The following is a 21596-nucleotide window of genomic DNA, read 5'->3' as shown; positions in this document are numbered from 1 at the left end:
TTCCTTCAACCACTCTTCATTCAAGTTTCTGAAGGCTTCACAAGGCTCACTGCCCATTTGTGAATGCATTCCAGTTTGTCAGTGTCCTTCAGAACAGGAATAACTTTTGACTTAATGCTAATCTGGAAACTGCCTATTCAATGACATGTGGCTAAATCTGTTAAATGTTATCCTTATCTTAACCTGATACTGTTCCATAAAGATAATGAAAAAAAATGGTTATTTCGCGATAGTCAAATAGGTAAGGAAAAGCCACATTTAAATTCCTGAATACGCATCTAGAAAAAAAATGGAACCACACTCAAAAACATTACATAAAAAGATGGAGGAAAGATGGCTGACAATGCTGATGTGGAGAGACAAGCAGACATTTTATTCCCTAATGAAAGACATGTGAAAAGACAAAATTCAAAGATTCTTGCCAGTGCAACCCCAATACAAGTGTCTGCCACAGACTTCTGAGTCAACATTTGCTGAAAAAGGCTCTTTCAAAATGGAAAGCTGTACCTACATTTTCCCACCCAAATTATACTAGAATGTCATACTTTGATGTTTTGATGTCACAAAAATGAAGGTTATATGGCAACAGATGCTGCCACATCACAAAAGATTTTTTAAATGCAATTAGAGACTTAGTTGAGGTCACAAGGGAACCAAGAAAAATTAGAGACTAACTTAAACTAAAACAGTGAAGAAATTTTCCTGATGATTTAGTAATCCTCCAAATGGTAGCCAACTTTCCCTCTGGAATCATAAAAATACAGACGAGACAAAGCATATGGAAGCAACCAAGTGGAACTCAACCATCAAGAAATTAATAAAACAGTCAATTTTTTTCTCTTCTCTTTTTTTCTTTCTGCTCTTATTTCCCTTTTAATTTCTTACTTTCAAACAAAACACTTAAGCTTTTAAATCCAAATGCTAGGATTGCAAATCTTTTTTTTTAATAGAAGAAAAGATCCTGCTTAATATTACCAAATATACCAATGACTATCATTTGTCAAGGAATTATGATGTAAAAAGAGATAACTTTAAAGAGCATAAATAGTATTTCATTAATGATTAAGAAGGCACTTCATAACCTTAGGGTCTCAAGAACATTATTATAACCGAGTATATGTGTCTTATCTTCTATACTTTTCAAAGCCCGTTATAGACAAAATGCTGGTAGAATCACTGTTTAATTTATGTAAAAGGGAGGGTATAGAAAAAAGCCTGTATGTGTTGCAGTTAGAACTGTTAGGAAGACAGCCAGATGTTTTAAGAGAAAACTAAAAGTAGAGTCCACAATAAAATTGAAGTTCTATAATAATTTGACTACAACTTGTTAAAATGGTGTAAGTGAAATAATTTAGTCATTCTGAGGAAAGCTATGGTGTTTTCTAGAAAAGTCTTCTCTACTGCTTTGTATTGGTTTGCTTTGATTATGACTTATGACTATAACTTATGACTGATCAGGCTCATCCAACATTCTAGCAACCTTGAAAAGTATTAAAAGGTACTTTTGCCATAACTGTAGAAAGAAATGGAGAAGGCAATGGCACCCCACTCCAGTACTTTTGCCTGGAAAATCCCATGGACAGAGAAGCCTGGTAGGCTGCAGTCCATGGGGTCGCTAGAGTCAGACACGACTGAGCGACTTCACTTTCTTTCACTTTCCACTTTCATGCATTGGAGAAAGAAATGGCAGCCCACTCCAGTGTTCTTGCCTGGAGAATCCCAGGGACGGGGAGCCTTGCTGGGCTGCCGTCTATGGGGTCGCACAGAGTCGGACACAACTGAAGCGACTTAGCAGCAGCAGCAGTAGAAAGAAACAGTAGTACTAGAAGATAACTGGGCTGAGAAAAATCCAGTGACTTGTATTTTATTACTTTAATTGGTTAGAGCATTTCTATAAAAGTCCAGAGGCAGCAGCACCTGATGCAAAGAGGACATTCACTCATTTATGGCAAGTACTATATAACAGATACTGTGCGAGGCCAAGATCTCATGAGGAATGACACAGCAGACAGCCCTCCATAATATGAATTATAATAAATCACAGAATTTTAAAAATGCTCATTAACAAAATTTTAAAGAAAATCACTACCATGACATACAGAAAATCACTTATGAATCATAGAAAGTAATGTTTCCTTAAGAACACTGCCCATCAGAACATTTGGCCCATCTAACTTCTTAGAACTTATTTATATGGCATTCACGTGGCAAAGATCTGGAAAGACCAGTCTTATTCGATTGCCTGCTACTGAGATACTTCTAAGGAATCAAGTTAAGGGAGTAGAGGCAGTCTTTCAGCCCTACATGCTATATAGACCTGACTTAGAATGGGAGACAAGGGGATACAACATGTTTTAAAGCTCTCAAAATAATATATTCATTTCACAAAAAGCAAAGCAGAAGCTTTAAAAAAAAAAATCTTCTGCAAGGAGAAGAAAGCATAAAGCTCAAAAAGAAAAATGAGAAAAACTTAGACTTTACCCATTTACTGTATTTCAGAGGTCCTGTGAATCCCATGGCTTCTATTATCTTTGTGAAAGCACCAACCTTCTCCTCAACAGGCTGTGGTGAATCCTTGGTAGAAGAAAGCTATTTAATAAAAAAGAAGAAATCAAAAATCAGTTGCAAGAAAAATTTCTTAAAAGAATGCTTTTATTTCTCGTTAGGTCTAAGGGGAATTTTTATTGGTTAGCTTTTTTTCACCCAGAATTTTTAATTCTCATTTTTATGGGTACTTCTTCACTCAGTACAAACATATCTGGAATCCTAATCGATGTCCTCCAAATTCCAAAGCAAACATACCCACCCCATTTAGGTTCTATAGAAAAGAGTATTTTAAAAAAGAAATCTTGACCGCCCCCCAACTCCCAAAGAACAATTCTGAGAAGAGGAATGTTCTATGTTTATTGACACTATAGGAAAAGGAAAGAAAAATATTATCTGAAAGCAGACAAAATCAAAGACATAATCAACCAAAGCAAGCACTGAAAACATGTTTTTAAATTCCTGTATTTTTAGTATAACAAATTTTATTAAAGACTATAGATACATTTGTCTAGTCAAGGCTATGGTTTTTCCTGTGGTCATGTATGGATGTGAGAGTTGGACTGTGAAGAAGGCTGAGCACCAAAGAATTGATGTTTTTGAACTGTGGTGTTGGAGAAGACTCTTGAGAGTCCCTTGGACTGCAAGGAGATCCAACCAATCCATTCTGAAGGAGATCAGCCCTGGGATTTCTTTGGAAGGAATGATGCTAAAGCTGAAACTCCAGTACTTTGGCCACCTCGTGCGAAGAGTTGACTCACTGGAAAAGACTCTGATGCTGGGAGGGACTGGGGGCAGGAGGAGAAGGCTGGATGGCATCACTGACTCGATGGACGTGAGTCTGAGTGAACTCCAGGAGTTGGTGATGCACAGGGAGGCCTGGTGTGCTGCGATTCATGGGGTCGCAAAGAGTCGGACACAACTGAGCGACTGATCTGATCTGATAGATACATTTTGTAGTTCACAGAAAAACTCCATGGAAAACCTTTCTAATGCTAAGCCTCTCTAAATGAAGCCAGGCTATCTAACTAATAAGAAATTGTCCAGAAGTTAAATATTACTTTATTAAAAAAAAAAAAAGAAACCTATGAATTTTCCTCTCAAGTGCTTTTTAAGCTAGAGAGTATAATGGAAGAAATACAAGACATGGGATCAGAAGCCTTAGGTTCCAATATTCAGTTGGTCTGTCTCCTCCCATCCTTGTGACCCTAGGCAAGTTACTTTACTTCCCTAAACTTCATCATCTGCATTCAATAAAATTTCTTGCCTCATCCAGGTAACAATTTTGCTGAATTTCAAATAAGAATACTTGTGTGAAAGCATGCCACTGACATAGAAAGAACTCATTAAAGTCTCACCTTACTCGTGGTATGATACTTCCTCCTCAGCTCAATGTCTACTCCAGGAATTTGTACTGATCCACCACATGCTAGGGCCTGGCTCATCTGGAGTCCCAGGAGATATGAGGGAAAAAAAAAAAAACCAGATGTAAGCAACACTGAGCACACACTTAGAAGGTTATTGTGAGCAGAGATACTTCAAAGTAAAAAATATAGAATCTTTCCAACCTTCCTTAACCCAGTTCCTAATGGTTATCTGGTACATACTCAACAAACATCTGATGAATACCTGAATAAATTAAAGAATATAAAATACCTTTCACAAAATGCTATGCTATGCTATGCTAAGTCACTTAAGTCGTGTCCGACTCTGTGCGACCCTATAGACGGCAGCCCACCAGGCTCCCCCGTCCCTGGGATTCTCCAGGAAAGAACACTGGAGTGGGTTGCCATTTCCTTCTCCAATGCATGAAAGGGAAAGTGAAAGCGAAGTCGCTCAGTCGTATCCGACTCTTAGCAACCCCATGGACTGCAGGCTACCAGACTCCTCCATCCATGGGATTTTCCAGACAAGAGTACTGGAGTGGGGTGCCATTGCCTTCTCCTTCACAAAATATGTACACAATAAGTAGTAGAAGTTTTCATCATCATTGTCAACATCACTGTTGTGCAGATCAGAATTGTCTTCCTTCTACATTTGTACTGCATTTGAAAGCACTTTGGCAATATAACAGCCACTGAAAGTGAAAGTCGCTCAGTCCTGTCTGACTCTTGGTGACCCCACAGCCTATACAGGCCATGGAATTTTCCAGGCCAGAATACTCGAAAGGCCTTTCCCTTCTCCAGGGGATCTTCCCAAACCCAGGGATTGAACCCAGGTCTCCTGCATTGGAGGTGGATTCTTTACCAGTGAGCCAGAAGGGAAGCCCAAGAATACACGAGCGGGTAGCCTATCCCTTCTCCAGCAGGAATTCCCAACCCAGGAATCGAACCAGGGTCTCCTGCATTGCAGGCGGATCCTTTACCAACTGAGCTATCAGGGAAGCCATTATCTACAACTATTATGTGCCAGGCACTATGTAAGTGCCTTACGATGAATGTGCCTTGTATATAAGTGCCTTATGGAATCCTCACCATAATCCTACCAATATTGGTAATGTTATAATCAAGACCAATAAATATAATTTTGAAAATAAATTCCTATGGAAAAAATAATATGCAAGCAATCCTCCTTCTACCATTATTCACAAGAGTGAAAACTGGGGAATAAGTCCAATGAGAAATGAGGTGGTTAACTAAATTAAGGTTCAGTCACTCAATGGGAAATCAAATTATCAGATTTTTACTAGGCTTTATTTCTAAAGGCAGTTTTAGGCTCCCACCAAAGTACAGACAGCTCCCACATACCCCTTCCCACACATTTACAATATCTGCCACTATCAACATCCCTCAATACAGTGGTACATTTGTTACAATGGATGAACCTACACTGATACAACATTATCACCTAAAATCCACAGTTTACAAGAGATTATTATTTAGCAACATGAAAACACATTTATGCATAAAATTATAGGTAGATACACAAATGCATATGTGCAAGTCTAAAACTGGAACCTATTATACAGAGTGAAGTAAGCCAGAAAGAAAAATACCAATACAGTATACTAACGCATATATATGGAATTTAGAAAGATGGTAACAATAACCCTGTGTACGAGACAGCAGAAGAGACACCGATGTATAGATCAGTCTTATGGACTCTGTGGGAGAGGGAGAGGGTGGGGAGATTTGGGAGAATAGCATTGAAACATGTATAATATCATGTATGAAACGAGTCGCCAGTCCAGGTTCGATGCACGGTACTGGATGCTTGGGGCTGGTGCACTGGGACGACCCAGAGGGAGGGTAGGGGAGGGAGGTGGGAGGAGGGTTCACGATGGGGAACGTGGGTATACCTGTGGTGGATTCATTTCGATATTTGGCAAAACTAATACAATATTGTAAAGTTTAAAAATAAAATAAAATTTAAAAAAAATAAAATAAAATGGAATACACAGAAATGAATTATTTCACTATGCTGGTAGAATATGCAAGAGTTTAGGAACCTAGTTTCCATACTCTCAGTACTATTATATTTTCTTTACAATATAAAGTGGTGGGGAAGGAGTAGCAGGAGGATTCCTTTCTGTTTTATTCCAAGAGAAGGGACACACTGAAATGAAAATGATTTTTCCTTTAATACTAATGAAGGAAAAAATGGAATTTCTAAATGTGGAGAGTTACTATTTACTTTTCTTTCCAAACAAGAATATTAAAAGATTAGTCAGGATTCTTCTGGTCAGTGCCAAGGACTTACACTTAAATTCATAGGTATCAAGAAGGCTGTGTAACACTAAACACAGAACAACGCCTATTGTATCTCATACATCAATGTAATGGCCCACTGGAACATGAAACACTTAAACAGGTTCAAGGAACACAACCAACAGTCTCAACAAGCTGTGCTTTGGGGCACGTTATATTAAATGACATGATCTTTTTCTTCCCCAGAAAACATCTAGTTTCCCCACACCTAAACATACCTATAAACACATACATTTACTTTTTTGTACTACCCATTCTTGCCCTTGCCCCCTGAAAAAGATTCCCTTGACCTTTAAAAACATTAATTTTTCCTCTGTTTAAACCAAAAAGATATCAAATAACTTTTTGTAAAGAAAAAAAGAGAGAGAAAATACCCCAAAATACTCACTGTCACTTTTTCAAAGAGGCCTTCTCTGACTGTTGTATCTAAAACAGTTTTTTTGTCATCCCATGATTCTCTATCATAGCAGTAGCCAGTTCATTTCATTCACAGTACTCATTACAATGTACAAGTATATTTTTATTACACATATATTTATTTTCTATTACCACCACCAAAAACATCCATGAGGGTAGGAACTAGCTGTATTACCAGAATCAAGTACAGTGCATTATACACAGCAAACACTTAAATATTTGTTGAATGAACAAACCTAGCCACTTGTAAGGTTACTTCTTATTATATGCTTCTTCATAAATGTATTTATTTTATGTTTTAGCTACACTGGGTCTTCCTTGCTGCACAGGGTCTACTCTTTGTTGCAGTACACAGGCTTCTCATAGCTGTGGCTTCTCTTGTTTCGAAGCACAGGCTCCAAGCCTGTGGGTTCTGTAATTGGGGCACATGAGCGTAGCTGCCCCTCGGCATTGTGGGATCTTCCCCTACCAGGGATGAAAGGGATCAAACCTGCATCCTCTGCATTGGGAGGCAGATTTTTATCTACTGAACCACCAGGGAAGCCCTTATTATATATCCTTCTTCTTCTTATCTACACACATATCATGCACACATGTTTCCTCCAACTTTTATTAAATACCCATAATATGCCAGCCTTTGTGCCAGGTTTTAAGATAAAACAATCCCTATGGAGCTCATAACCTTGTGGAGAAGAGAAAGAAAATTCACTTTACTTTCGTATTTTAAAATGTTTAAAGACCACCCACCAAACACACACACACACACACACACACACAAAGCATCAGAAAGGATATAGAGCAACTAGAACTCTCATACTCTGCTGATGGGAGTATAAAATGATACAATCACTTTGAAAAATTATTTAGCAGTATCTATGAAGCTGATGGAGAAGGCAATGGCACCCCACTCCAGCACTCTTGCCTGGAAAATCCCATGGACGGAGGAGCCTGGTAGGCTGCAGACCATGGGGTCGAGAAGAGTCGGACACGACTGAGCGACTTCACTTTCACTTTTCCCTTTCATGCACTGGAGAAGGAAATGGCAACCCACTCCAGTGTTCTTTCCTGGAGAATCCCAGGGACGGGGGAGCCTGGTGGGCTGCCGTCTATAGGGTCGCACAGAGTCGGACACGACTGAAGTGACTTAGCAGTAGCAGCATGAAGCTGAATGTATACACATTCTGTAAGATTCAACAATTCCATTTCTAAGTATATACCCCAATAGAAATGGGTATATATGCTCACAAAAACGTACACAAGAATGCTCAAAAGAGCCCTATTTATAAAAGCCCAACTAGAAACAATCTAAATATCCATCAATACATAAGTGGAAAAATTAATTGTGGTACAGTCAGACAACAAAATACTATACAACAATGAGAATGAATACACTACTACGACACAGAGTGACATAGATGAATTTCTAAAACAAAGTTGAATGAAAGCAGACAAACAAAAGAGAGTACATACCGTATGTTTGAAAGGCAAAACTACTCTGGTGTTCAAAGAGAAGATTGCTTAACTTTGGTTAGGGATAGAGACTAGAAGGGGATCAAGGAACTTCTGGGGTTCTATTTCTTGATGTGGGAGCTGGTTACGTTCACTTGGGGATAATTCATTGAGTCACATACTTATGACTTATGCCTTTTTGTATTTTTATTATACTTCAATAAAAAATAGAAATTTAGAGATCAAAAAGATCTGCAGTCATCAGAAAAGAGATCATGGGTAAGCCTTAAGATGACAGCAGCATAGAGAAGGTGAGTGAAAAAACAAAGGTGAGAAGCATGGGGTAGTGGAAGATAAAAAAACAGGGTTAGAAGCTCCAGCTCTGCCTATCTCATATGTTTGTTTTAGAACCAAATAAAATAATCTATGTAAAAGAGATGGGTAAACTTCGATGCATAAAACAAATATGAAAACCTGTTCCAGACAAATCCAATGGCAAACTCTTATGCAAGCAGCCCCTCATTAAGTGAAATGCTAAAATTTCACTCTTCTTTTTTGCTTCCAAAAAGGTTCTAAAAATGAAAAGACCTTCCTGATCTGAAAGAAATAGAGAAAGAGAGGAGGGAAAGAAGGAAGGAATGAATGGAGGGAAGGAGGGAAAAAGGGAAAAGGAGAGAAAGACTCAGCAATTCTTGAATATCTGGTCCTTTTAGCAAAACTATAAGCTCCACCAGGGCACAGTATATCTTATACTTATTTTATTTTCTGTCCCACTGCTCAACACCATTCCGGGCATGGAGTCAGCACTCAATAAAAACTAGGTGGGATTTTTTTTTTTTTTCTAAATAGAAGGACAATCTGGAGAAGGTCCAGAAAAGAACCACAGGAATGATCAAAGAGATGAATAAAAGGTCCTAGTGGAAAGGTTAAAACGAATTGAGGCTGTTTAGCTTGGAGAAAAAGCAATTAAAGAACTAAGGAGTAACTTAGAATAACAACACTTGAGCTGGAAGGAATCTCAGAGATCTTCTAAGTCCAACCTTTTCCTTTCACAGATGAGGAAACTAAGACCCAGGGAGAGGCTGCAACTTAAGGTAGTTTTAGGACAAAAAAAATTTTTTTAAAGTTTCCATTTACAAGATGAGGAGAAAATTTACCCAAGGAGCATGAACATAAATAGCAACAAAAACCATGGTTACAATTTACTAAAGATCTCCCATATGCCCAGCATCTGTATGCTTGCTGTTTTACTTTTGTTATCTCACAGCAATCTTGCAAAGTTGATACTATTTTTTCCCCATTTTAGAAATAAGGACTCTAAGGCTCAAAGAAGTAAAGTTCATTAAGGGGTAAAACATATATTCAGAATTCTCTTCTTTCCCCTAGCTGATTTCAAAAACCTAAGTAGAGTTCAACATTGGCTAATGTACACTTAGCACCCAGATCTTAATTTCTAAATATTCCTAATATTCTTCTCCAATAAAAGGAACCAGTGCTCCCCAGGGAAACTGTTGACTCTAGGACTAGAGCAAATTAAATACAGCATGAACCTGAAACATTTGTGGTGCCCAAGAAATACAGAAGTGTTCAAAAACTGAAGGAATATAGAAAAGAACTTGAAGAAGCTCTCAACGGCCAAACATGGGACAATTTGATCGACAAAATAAATAATGAGAATAGATTATAACTCACAGAATAAATATCCATTAGCTCATACTGATACAAACAAAATAATTGAATAAACAAATAAATGGAGAGGAAGTGACAGCTCATCGTTACAGGAGAATTCCAGTCAACAAATGGAGTAGGTATTGATGGAATTAGAAAATGACCATCAAGCAAACACCACAGTAATGACTACTGCAGTCAAGAACCATAAATAGAATTATCACATGATACAGCAATACCACTTCTAGCTAAATATAAAAAAAAAAAAAATTAAAAGCAGGAGCTTGAAAAGATATTTGCACACTTATCTTCACTGAAGCATTTTTCACAATAGCCAAGATGTGGAAGTAATCCAAATGCCCACTGACAGAACAATGGATAAAGAAACTGTAATATATAAATACAATGGAATATTATACAGCTTTAAAAAAAATCTTATCACATGCTGTAACACAAATGAACTTTGAAGACATAATGCCAAGCAAAATAAGTAACAAAAAGACAAATACTGTATGATTCCACTCATACGTAGCATTGTACTCAGTGTCTGACTCTTTTGTGACCCCCTGGACTGTAGCCTGCCAGGCTCTTCCGTCCATGGAATTTTCCAGGCAAGAATACTGGAGTGGGTTGCCATTTCCTACTCCAGGGCCAACCCAGGGATCAAACCCACATCTCTTGTGTCTCTTGTATTGGCAGGCAGGTTCTTTAGCACTAGCGACACCTGGGAAGCCCCACAGGTAGCATTAAAGCAGTCAAAATCATAGAAACAGAAAACTGGAAAGGTGGTTGCCAATGGCAGGCAGGGGTATACACTTTCAGTTTTGGAAGATGAAAAATCTCTAGATATATACTGTTTAACAATGTGACTATATTTTACACTACTGAATTGCATACTTAAAAATGGTGGTAACTTTGTTATGTGTATTTTATCATAATTTTTAAAGTAATTATTACATACCATTAAAAAAAAGAACCATCAATGGGCGCTAAAAGTAATGAGCAAAAAAGTATAAGAAATATGTACCATCTCAAAGTATCTTCTCACAAGACACTAATTACAAAGGGGAAAACAGTGACTTTAATTAATAACCAAGTGACCAAGGTTAACATCACCAGTAATAAGACATATTGGCATCATGTATCCCCTGATATGACACACTGAGAAGGAAACAATGTCACTTTTTCCAAAAATGCATAGGCTTAATCTAATTTTAAGAAAATATTAGACAAACCCAAACCAAGAACCAAAAAAGGAATTAATGGGGGGAAAAAACTGGAATAGGTATACAGATTATTTAATAGCATTACATCAATGTTGACTTCCTGGTTTCAATAACTGCACTATGGTCACATAAGATGTTAACATTAAAGGAAGCTAGATGAAGGATATATGGGAACACTACTCTTTTTATCACTTTTTTATAAGTTTATTTCAAAATTTAAAAAAAAATTTTAAGTAGACTCATCAAAGTATGATAGAAACTTCAAGAGGTTATTTAGAAAAGATAGTTGAGAATCCAACATCCCTAGCCTTTTGAAAACAATAACAGGATTATAGCAATGGACATTACCTTAGAGATCTTCTGATACTACCATTCACCCAATGAAAGATACTTTTATGTCATGCCCCTAACACAGTCTTCCAATCATTGCTTGAATATTTCCAGTAAGAGTAAATTTACTTTGCCAAATATAGCCAACACATTCCATTACACCACAATTTTAGTTAACACAAGGTTCTTCCTCATTCTGAGCCAAATCTGCCTCCCTCTCGGACATGCGCCTGAGGATGTCATTCTGAGGCAGAGTTTTCCAACCAGAATTCAAAACTGGGAAGATGTACCAGCAAGGTACGGTCAACATGACAAAATGTCCAGTTTATTTACAATGGCTGAAATTACATTTTGTCAGTATGAGATAAACAACTACAAGTTATTTACATGGATGCCTTGCTATAATGCTGTCCGAGAACCTAGTACAGTACCTGGTATGTATTAGGTACCCAAGAAATGTTTATTGATTCAAAGAATGAGGCCCAAGTCAGAGACTGATAGAATGAGCTCCCCCTTCCACCTTCTATACACACATTATTTACAAACGACTTAAAGCTACAGGACAAATTCTATTAAAATTTTCTAGGACTTCCCTGGTGGTCCAGTGGTTAAAAATCTCCCTGCCAACGCAGGGAACACAGGTTCAGTCCCTGGTCTAGGAAGATTCCACTTGCCTCAGGGCAACTAAGCCCATCGCCACAACTACTGAGCCCCAGTGCCGTAGCTAATGAAGCTGCCTGCTCTAGAACCTGCACTCTGCAACTAAGAGAAGCCCAGGCGCCCCAACTAGAGAATAGCCCCTGGTCTCTGCAACTAGATAAAAGCCCAGGCAGCAATGAAGACCCGGCCCAGCCAAAAATAAATAATTTTTCAATGCATACAAAGACAAAAGCAGAACACAGCCCAAAAACTTCTGAAAAGAAACAGCTACCTGACTATCTAAAACAGACCCCTCTTCTGCACAAATATATTCTTCATTCATTCATTTATTGCCTCTTCTGTGCCAGACTCAATGAGAAGCCCAGGAAATACAGGGACAAACAAGACATTCTCAGACGGGCAAGACTTATATACTAATTGAAGGGAATTACTCTGCACTTTAAATATTTTAACATATTAATATAAATAAATTGCATAGTATATAATTTATACATCAAAAATAAATTTTCATTGCATTCAATATGAAGATCAATGGCTACAAAAGGAATTTACATAAGTTGGTAATAAAAATAAATTCCCAATAGATAAATGAAGAAATGATAAATGCATACAGTTTTTACAAACCAGAATACAACTGATAAACACAGAAAAATGTTTAACCCTGATAAAGAAATGCTAAGCAAAACAAAGTAATATTTTCTACCCAATTAGTTTAAATTTTTAAAAAACATCCAATGTAGGGACTTCCCTGGTGGTCCAGTGGTTCTGCCTTTCAACGCAGGGGACGTGGGTTCGAACCCTGGTCAGGAAACTAAGACCCCACATGCCTCAGGGCAACTAAGCCCACAAGCCACAACCGGAGGGTCTATGCACAGCAACGAAGATCCCGCATGATGCAACTAAGACCCGAGACAGAAGATAAATAAATTAAAAAAAAAAAGAAAACAATTTAGGGGAAGTAATGATGAAAAACTAGTTATATAAACATTGCTGGTGGCAGTATAAATTAAAACAACTTTTTGGAAAGGAAAATTCCTCACACCCTTTGACCTAGGGTGTACTCTGCTAGTTTATCCTTAATAAATAATTTAAAATAAGAAAAACTATACAGCAAGAAAATGGTAACCACATTAAAGTCTACTATGGCAAAAAAATTGGAAATAATTTTAACATAAATAAAGGCTAAATAAATAGAATAACATGTAGTCATTTCGAAAATTAATTATGGAATATGTCTAAAACATGAATAATGTCTGCTCTAATATGTGAAAAAGCACCAGAACATAAAATTCTGTAGATATTTGTTCAGGTACCTAAGGAAAAAATTAGCGTACACACACATACTCAAAGACTGGAAAAGGACCAGCAGATGTTTTCAGGTTTGAAGTCATGGGTGATTTTTATTACCTTTATTATTGAATTATTTGTACATTTAGCAAAAATCAGGAAAAGAAATCCTCAATGAGGGTCCAAAGTAGACTACATTTTAATGGATCAGGTGATCAGTGGTAAACTAAGGCCTCAAATAATTGTTCCTCTAATTTCATGTTCATAAAAAGGAAAAAAAGAAACATTTTCTTACTCCAGGTAAAAGTGGCTACAAGAAGAAAACTGAAGAAAGGTTAACTCTCAGATGAATACCTGGAAACACTCCCAACAGTAAAAATCATCAGACTGTACCATGGTATCCTAGGCTAAGTTCCACCACTGGGGTATTTAGAAGCCACGCCCTAGACACCATACAGTAAGGATCAGTCCTGAGCTGGCACCACAGAGGCCCAGAAGTGGTCTCATGAGGTTTTTCCATCACACAATTTGGTTGGTCAATCTATAAATACATGACATTTGCACATTCACACTAAGGTTTTTTCATAGCAAGCAAAGGAACAACAAATCTTACCTGGAAAGTACCAGACAGAGTCCTGCCCTGCTGTCCCTGTGTACGAGATGCAAGTAGCAATCGGCTGCATCCTGGAACCCACTGGGAGATACTAATCTGGTTCCTCTAGAGAAAGAAAAACATAGTCAGGAATCCGTATCAGACTCCATGTGTAGAAGGCAAAGAGTGTATCTAAGTCTAGAAATCCTTCTAGAACAGGGCAAATGAAAGGAGAACTTTCAAAACAGGACCAGGACCAAGGCTGCCCATGCTCATCTCTCCAAAAATGCACCCCTGCCTACCACAAACTAAAAGGATTCTGATAAGAGCTGACTCAAACTGTAGGACATGAGCTTCCTCTTAGAACAGTAACAAAATAAACCTACTTCAGGCATTTTACAGTTAGCTTATCATTTAGTTTGTGATTCCTTTCCATAAATACTGATTTATCTGCTCTTCATAAAGTCCCTTTACACGAAACAGTGCTGGCATTACCATTATCCCCAAAAGGATGAAGAAACTAGGGCTTAAATTTTTAGGGTGGGAAAATATACTTGGGCAACTTGACTTCCAAGACAAAGGGATACTAAATGGCTGTTAGAGCTATGAGTGAGGTCCAATTTTCCCCTCTGGCATTAACTGACCTCAAAAAGGTCTCTGGACTAAAGTGAAAGGTTCGACTGGAGAAAGGAGGAGCTCTATCTTGCTCAATGAGAAGAATGCTTTATTTTATGAATCTGAAATGCAATCCACTGTATAAATGGCATCCCTGTACACAGCACTGGAAATCTCTATTCTAGGAACCAACTCCGGGGAATCCAAGGGTTTCTCTCACATGACCTGTAGACCTGACAGGGCCATAATGAAGAGTGGATACACAAACTGAAAACACTTTGCCAAGCATCAATTACAATGTGTGCCTGTGTGTGTGAGCTCAGTTGTTCAGTCATTCAGCTCTCTGCGATCCCATGGACTGTAGCCAGCCAGGCTCCTCTGTCTATGGAATTTTCCAGGCAAGAAAACTGGAACGAGTTACCATTTCCTACTCCAGGGGATCTTCTCGACCCAGGGATCAAACCCACGTCCCCTGCATTGGCAGGCAGATTCTTTACCTCTGTGCCACCTGTGAAGCCCCATCAACTACAATACTAGGAGTCAAAGATCCAGATTCTAGTTTAAACTCAGCTACTTTAATATAATCTTTAGAAGTAGCAGGTCAGGAAGCAACAGTTAGAACTGGACATGGAACAACAGACTGGTTCCAAATAGGAAAAGGAGTACGTCGAGGCTGTATATTGTCACCCTGCTTATTTAACTTCTATGCAGAGTACATCATGAGAAACACTGGGCTGGAAGAAGCACAAGCTGAAATCAAGATTACCAGGAGAAATATCAATAACCTCAGATATGCAGATGACACCACCCTTATGGCAGAAAGTTAAGAGGAACTAAAAAGCCTCTCGATAAAAGTGAAAGAGGAGAGTGAAAAAGTTGGCTTAAAGCTCAACATTCAGAAAACTAAGATCATGGCATCTGGTCCCATCACTTTATGGCAAATAGATGGGGAAACAGTGGAAACAGTGTCAGACTTTATTTTTTGGGGCTCCAACATCACTGCAGATGGTGACTGCAGCCATGAAATTAAAAGACACTTACTCGTTGGAAGGAAAGTTATGACCAACCTAGATAGCATATTCAAAAGCAGAGACATTACTTTGCCAACAAAGGTCTGTCTAGTCAAGGCTATAGTTTTTCCAGTGGTCATGCATGGATGTGAGAGTTGGACTGTGAAAAAAGCTGAGCGCCGAAGAATTGATGCTTCTGAACTGTGGTGTTGGAGAAGACTCTTGGAAGTCCCTTGGACTGCAAGGAGATCCAACCAGTCCATTCTAAAGGAGATCAGTCCTAGGTGTTCATTGGAAGGACTGATGCTGAAGCTGAAACTCCAATACTTTCGCCGCCTCATGTGAAGAGTTAACTCATTGGAAAAGACCCTGATGCTGGGAGGGATTGGGGGCAGGAGGAGAAGGGGACGACAGAGGATGAGATGGCTGAATGGCATCATCGGCTCAATGGACATGAGTTTGGGTAAGCTCTGGGAGTTGGTGATGGACAGGGTGGCCTGGCGTGCTGCAATTCATGGGGTCGCAAAGAATCGGACACAACTGAGCAACTGAACTGAACTGACTGAAACCTCTATGATGCTCATTTTCCTCTTAACAATCATTAGTAATATTTATTGTTGCTGTTTAGTCTCTGAGTTGTATCTGACTCTTTTGCAACCCCATGAATTGTAGCCTGTCAGGCTCATCTGACCATGGGATTTTCCAGGCAAGAATATTGGAGTGGGTTGCCATTTCCTTCTCCAGGGATCTTCCTGGACTAGGGATCAAATCCATGTTACTACTGTTACTATCCCACGTATATGGATAAAGAAATGGAAGTAAGGATAGGATAAGTAACTTCCCAAGATCATATGGTTAATAAATGATGGGATTAAGCTTTGAATCCAAGCAGCCCAATTCCTGGATTCAAGCTCGTTTATGGAATGAAAAGGTAAAGGAAATATCTCCAAAGTCCTAGCTCTAACACTCTGTGACCTAGTCTTGAACCAATTAAAATACAGCATAATACTATGGGAAGAGTCCTATACTTAGAAAGCACTGATTTGACTCACAGCTCCACTGTCAGTGAACTATGAGTCTTCACTGCCTCTTCTATAAAATAAATGAAAATCCCTACCTTTCAGGATTTTAAGGGGAAAAATATACTTTGCAATATGTCCAACTCAATAAAATATTACCTTGAAGCTGAATCTCCATTTCCTCATGAGTAGGCAGGAAGGGCCAGGGGTAATGGGGAAAAAGATGTTAAGAATTTTAAACCTAGAGATGCTTTCCAAAGTATCTCATTTCTAAAACTGTGTAACTGTTTCTAATAGGCTACTCACAGCAACTTATGTTTCAAATGAAAATTAAAGCTTAAAAACAGAATTTTATTTCAGCAGAGGTTTCACCTGCTGGAATCATTTTCAAATGAGATACAATTATTGGCTTCTTGTTTTCTAATAGCTGACACATTTACCAGATCATTCAGTGTCAGACAGTTCCTTTCCTAAAAATGTAAATATGTGGTAAGATGAAACTTCAGCAGATTCAGGCCCAAACACAGGGAGAGGAAAGGGTAAGAGGAAATTATAAGTAGGAACAATGCAAATTTTCAGAGTTTCTGAAGAATTTCATCATATGTTTTCCAACATCAACAAAATTTTCTCTAATATTTGATTCCATTTGGTCTCATGCCAATACTACTTATTAGAAGAAAAGAGCAATCAGCTCTGTCCTTTCCTTCTCTAATCCTATAACAGTAGTTATTTGTCCAAATCCTATTGAAACTGAGGTGTCTGAATTGCAAGCCTACCATTAAATAGCTATGTGACCATGAACCTGTCACTTAACACTCTGGACCTCCGTTTCCCCTATGTAAAAGTGAAAATAGGGACTTCTCTGGTGGTCCAGTGGTTAAAAATCTGCCTTGCAATGCAGGGGACTTGGGTTCGATCCCTGGTCGGGGAACTAAGAATCCAAATACCATGGGGCAAATAAGCCCATGCGCCACAAATACTGAGACCATGCAAGCCTGCAAGCTGCAACTAGAGAGAAGCCTGCCTACATGCAGAATGAAAGATCCCGCCTGCCACAACTAAGATCCGACACAGCCAAATAAATAATTTTTCTTTTAAAGTGGTAATAATAAAAGCTACCTCACAGGAGTATCCCAAGGACCACTTGTAAAAGCACTTAAGTAACACTAAAACACACCCACAAACGCTTCGTTACTGCTATTAATAACTGTTACTGGATTGTGTAAGAAACTCCTCTTTCCCCCGCAAATCATCACAGCAGCAAGAACCATTTTCTTAAAATACTGTTTTGAACCTGGAATTCCCTTTCTCAGAAGCCTGCAGTGCCTCCAAGTACCTCTGTAGTCAAACACCTGATCTTTACCAACTGGACTCTTCTAGACCCATCAATATATTTACATATCCTGCCCTGCATTCTCCACTCAGTAGTTCCAAAACCTGACTCATATTCCCTGCTTTGAGAATTACTGCTCCTCTCCACACAAGCTAATCCCTGTGTAGTCAATTCCTCTGAGACTCTCTTCTTCACTTCTACCCAAACCATGAGCTCATTTGTTTCAACCTAGATGCCAAATTCTGGTTCTACTGGGAAAAGGACTCTACTAAGTCCTTTTCCCTTCCCATCTCTCCCAACACTTCATTTATAAATATATAAATCTGTGGAGTACCGATCATCCTCTTATAGGTACTAATACATCAGGTCTACAACAATTAGCAAACTTCAATTCTCCTAAGTTCAGAAAAAAGTTCCAGTGGTTTAAAATTATTATTTTAACTTAGGATAGTATAAATACCATTATAAGTGGGAACTGGTTTTATCATCCTTTTGTGTCATCAACATTTCAAAACCAAAATTCTGAAGATAGGTTTTATGTTTGCATTTCTTGTATATTTGCAATTTGCAGGTGATTTTACATTGTATTTCAAAATATTCTGACACATTAGCTCTTTTTCTGACTACACTTTAATCAACCCACAAACTGTTTCTTCATGTGGTTTTAAAGACACACAGTATTTTACTTTGCTCACTCATGAGCTGTGAAAAGACTTTACAGATAGTCGATTCTCCTACTCCCCATAGTTACGTTTTACAAAGTGAACACAGAGTTAGCAAACACTGAAACACTGCTCCCAGGAGAAATAGAGAATTAGGTTCCTGCAAGCCTCTGGTCACAACGTTTTCATCAGCCAATCAATATTTGATCTTGTTTTATGTGTTTCTGTTTAAAGACACCTTATTTAATACATGTTAATTCATTATGTCAAATACGTTGGTTCACTAACATTGAACTCACGGCGAACAGAAGTATAACTCACTCCTGAATAAAACTTCTCTAACATAGGAATTTTCTCCATAAGAAACATCACAGCCTTCTTGCACTTAGCAATACTAGACAGCACTTTAGCACTACATGTGGGATGTATTTTACACAGGCAAATCAGGAACAAAAGCACAAAAATGCAAAAAAAAAAAGTCACTAAATAGACTATGAGAAGGATATCTGTTTACGGTATAAGAGCTGAAACAGAAAGTCAAAGTATCACTTCAGCTAGTAATACGAAAGTTACAGTCAAATTTTTCACCCCTCTGCACATATCCACAAATAACTGCAAAAGCACAAGTATTGATTTGGGTTACAAATAAATTTTACCAAGTATGTAAATTCACAAATGCAGGATTTGAGCAAATCAGTAAATATGTTAAGGATGAGGGGTCGGGTTTCTATCGGAGAAAGGAGTTAACCTATGAAAGGGCAAAAGGACAGAATAAACCCTGTGCTCCTGGGCTGGATTTAGAGTAATTGCTATGAGTTTTTAATATAGAGAGATAAATAAAGAAATCAATATATATGTGTATTTATGTATATGTATATTGTTGTTGTTTAGCTGCTAAGCCAAGTCTGACTCTTTTGTGATCCCATGGACCACATCCCACCAGGCTGCTCTGTCCATGGGATTTCCCGGGCAAGAATACTGGAGTGGGTTGCCATTTGCTTCTCCAAGGGATCTTTCCCAACCCAGGGATCACAGCTGTGTCTCCTGCATTGGTCAGCGGGTTCTTTACCACTGAGCCTCCAGGGAAGCACATGTATATGTACACACATACATGTATTTCCTACCCCTGTACTGATAAAGCCTGGAAGCAATGAAACCCCAGTTGCAATGACTACATATAGCATCCAAACTTGGCTTCCAAACAGCAATATTTATTAAAAGGAGCCAGTCTTCTCTGGAGAAAAGTTGAATCCTGAATGGGCTTGAAGCTCCTCAAACCTTATTCACAAATGTCTGGAATTATTTGATCTGTCTAGCAGTTCCTTGGAAGATTCCATCTGTCTAAGAGGAACTCTCCCAGTATGAAAACCATTTTCCCCAGGAGCTCCCCAGGAGCTATTTGTTTGTTGTTGTTGTTCAGTCACTCAGTCATGTCCAACTCTGCGACCTCATGAACTGCAGCATGCCAGGCTTTCCTGTCCTTCACTATCTCCTGGAGTTTGCACAAACTCTTGTTCGTTGAGTCGATGATGCCATCCAACCATCAAAACAGAGGCAACTGTTTAACTTTGTGACTGCCTGAGGCAGTAGATAATACTTGGGAAAATAATAGGCTAACCAAAAGTTTAAAGGAGAATCAAGGGAATGAGATATTCATAGGGGTCTTGAAAAGCTCTGACACATTCCTGGGAATCTGAAGGCCATGTGGATGCTCAGGTCTGTGTACACACCCAGAAAAGGAAAGACCTGAGACTGCCCTAAAGCTCTCATCTCCGGTTGACCCTGAGGTACCGCACAAGTAGGAAGTGAGGGTTAAGGCAGAACAGTCAAATGACCGGCAGAATATTGAAAGCATGCTCCAAAATGCACACAGAGCCCCTCAACAAATACTGAGAGACTTACTGGTTCCACATTTAAGGAAATCTCCATCCAATCATTACTTGACCACTAAGCTAAATGAGCAGAGAGCACACAACAAAGAATACAGACTTGACAGAATTATCCAGAGAAGTCCCTAAACAGAAAAGTAACAGCAAACTCTGGGGAAAGTCCTCATCTCCAGAGCTGCCGCATAATATTATTTAAAATGTTCAGTTTTCAACAAAAACTTGTGAAATACAATAAAACAAAAAGTATGATTCATACAAGGGGAAAAAAAAAATCAACAGAAACTGCCCCTGAAGAACCCTAGACATTAGACAAACTAAACAAAGACTTTGAATCAGCTTTTTAAGAAATTTAACATCTAGAGGAAATCATGTCTAAAGAACTAAAATGAAGTATGAGAACAGTATCTCACCAAATAAAGAATATCAATAAAGAGAAATTTTTATAAAAAGCCAAATAAAAATTCCTGAGTTGAAAAAAAGAACAAAGAAAATGTGTCACTAGAGAAGTTTAACAGCAGACTGGAGCAAAAGAAAGAATCAGTGACCTTAAAAATACATTGAGATTATCCACCCAAGAAACAGAAAAAAAATTAAGAAAATTTAACAGCACCTCAGAGAGCTACCATCAAATGTACCTATACCATCAAACATAGCAAATTAAGTATAATGGTAGTGTCAGCTGGAGAGGAGAGAAATTTAAAGAACAAAAAAAAAAAAAAGTGAATACTGGCAGAAAATATGCAAAATTTGATGGAAAACAATCTATAAATTCAAGAAGCTCAACTAACTCCAAATAGGACAAATGCAGAGAGATTCACAAATCAAAATATCACAATCAAGTTGTGGAAAGCTATAAATCTTGGAAGCAGTAAGAAAAGGCACTCATTGTGTATGAGATCCTCAATAATATTAATAGCTGTATTTCTCAAAAAACATGGGGGCCAAAAGGCAGTGGGATGAAATACTCAAAATGTTGGAAGTAGAAGAGGGGAGAATGTCAAACAAGAATTCTATACCCAATAAAACTAGCATTCAAATGTGAAGGGAAAATTAAGAATTTCTATATAAACAAAAACTGAGAGAATCTGTCAACAACAGACCTGGCCTACAACAAATACTAAAGAGAGAACTTCAGGCTGAAATGATACCTTTGACAGTATAGAAACTCAAACCCACATGAAGAAATAA

At 38.3% G+C, this 21596-nt stretch overlaps 1 protein-coding gene across 2 annotated transcripts in view; it reads right to left on the bottom strand.

Annotated features, from left to right (window-relative positions):
- LOC113903084 (ubiquinol-cytochrome-c reductase complex assembly factor 1) overlaps positions 1 to 21596 on the bottom strand; it is a 97092-nt gene that overhangs the window by 70235 nt on the left and 5261 nt on the right. Inside the window, exons 2-4 of one of the 2 annotated variants that reach the window (XM_027558710.1) lie at positions 13902 to 14006; positions 3903 to 3989; positions 2482 to 2589 (exon numbers count right to left, since the gene is read on the bottom strand). In XM_027558710.1, coding sequence (XP_027414511.1) covers positions 2482 to 2589; positions 3903 to 3989; positions 13902 to 14006 — 300 coding nt within the window. The remainder of the gene's footprint in view (positions 1 to 2481; positions 2590 to 3902; positions 3990 to 13901; positions 14007 to 21596) is intronic. The other variant, XM_027558711.1, reaches the window with a different exon arrangement.

The sequence above is a fragment of the Bos indicus x Bos taurus genome, chromosome 13 (assembly GCF_003369695.1).
Source record: "Bos indicus x Bos taurus breed Angus x Brahman F1 hybrid chromosome 13, Bos_hybrid_MaternalHap_v2.0, whole genome shotgun sequence".
Lineage (NCBI taxonomy): Eukaryota > Metazoa > Chordata > Mammalia > Artiodactyla > Bovidae > Bos > Bos indicus x Bos taurus.
This window is presented reverse-complemented; position numbering and strand designations above follow the sequence as displayed.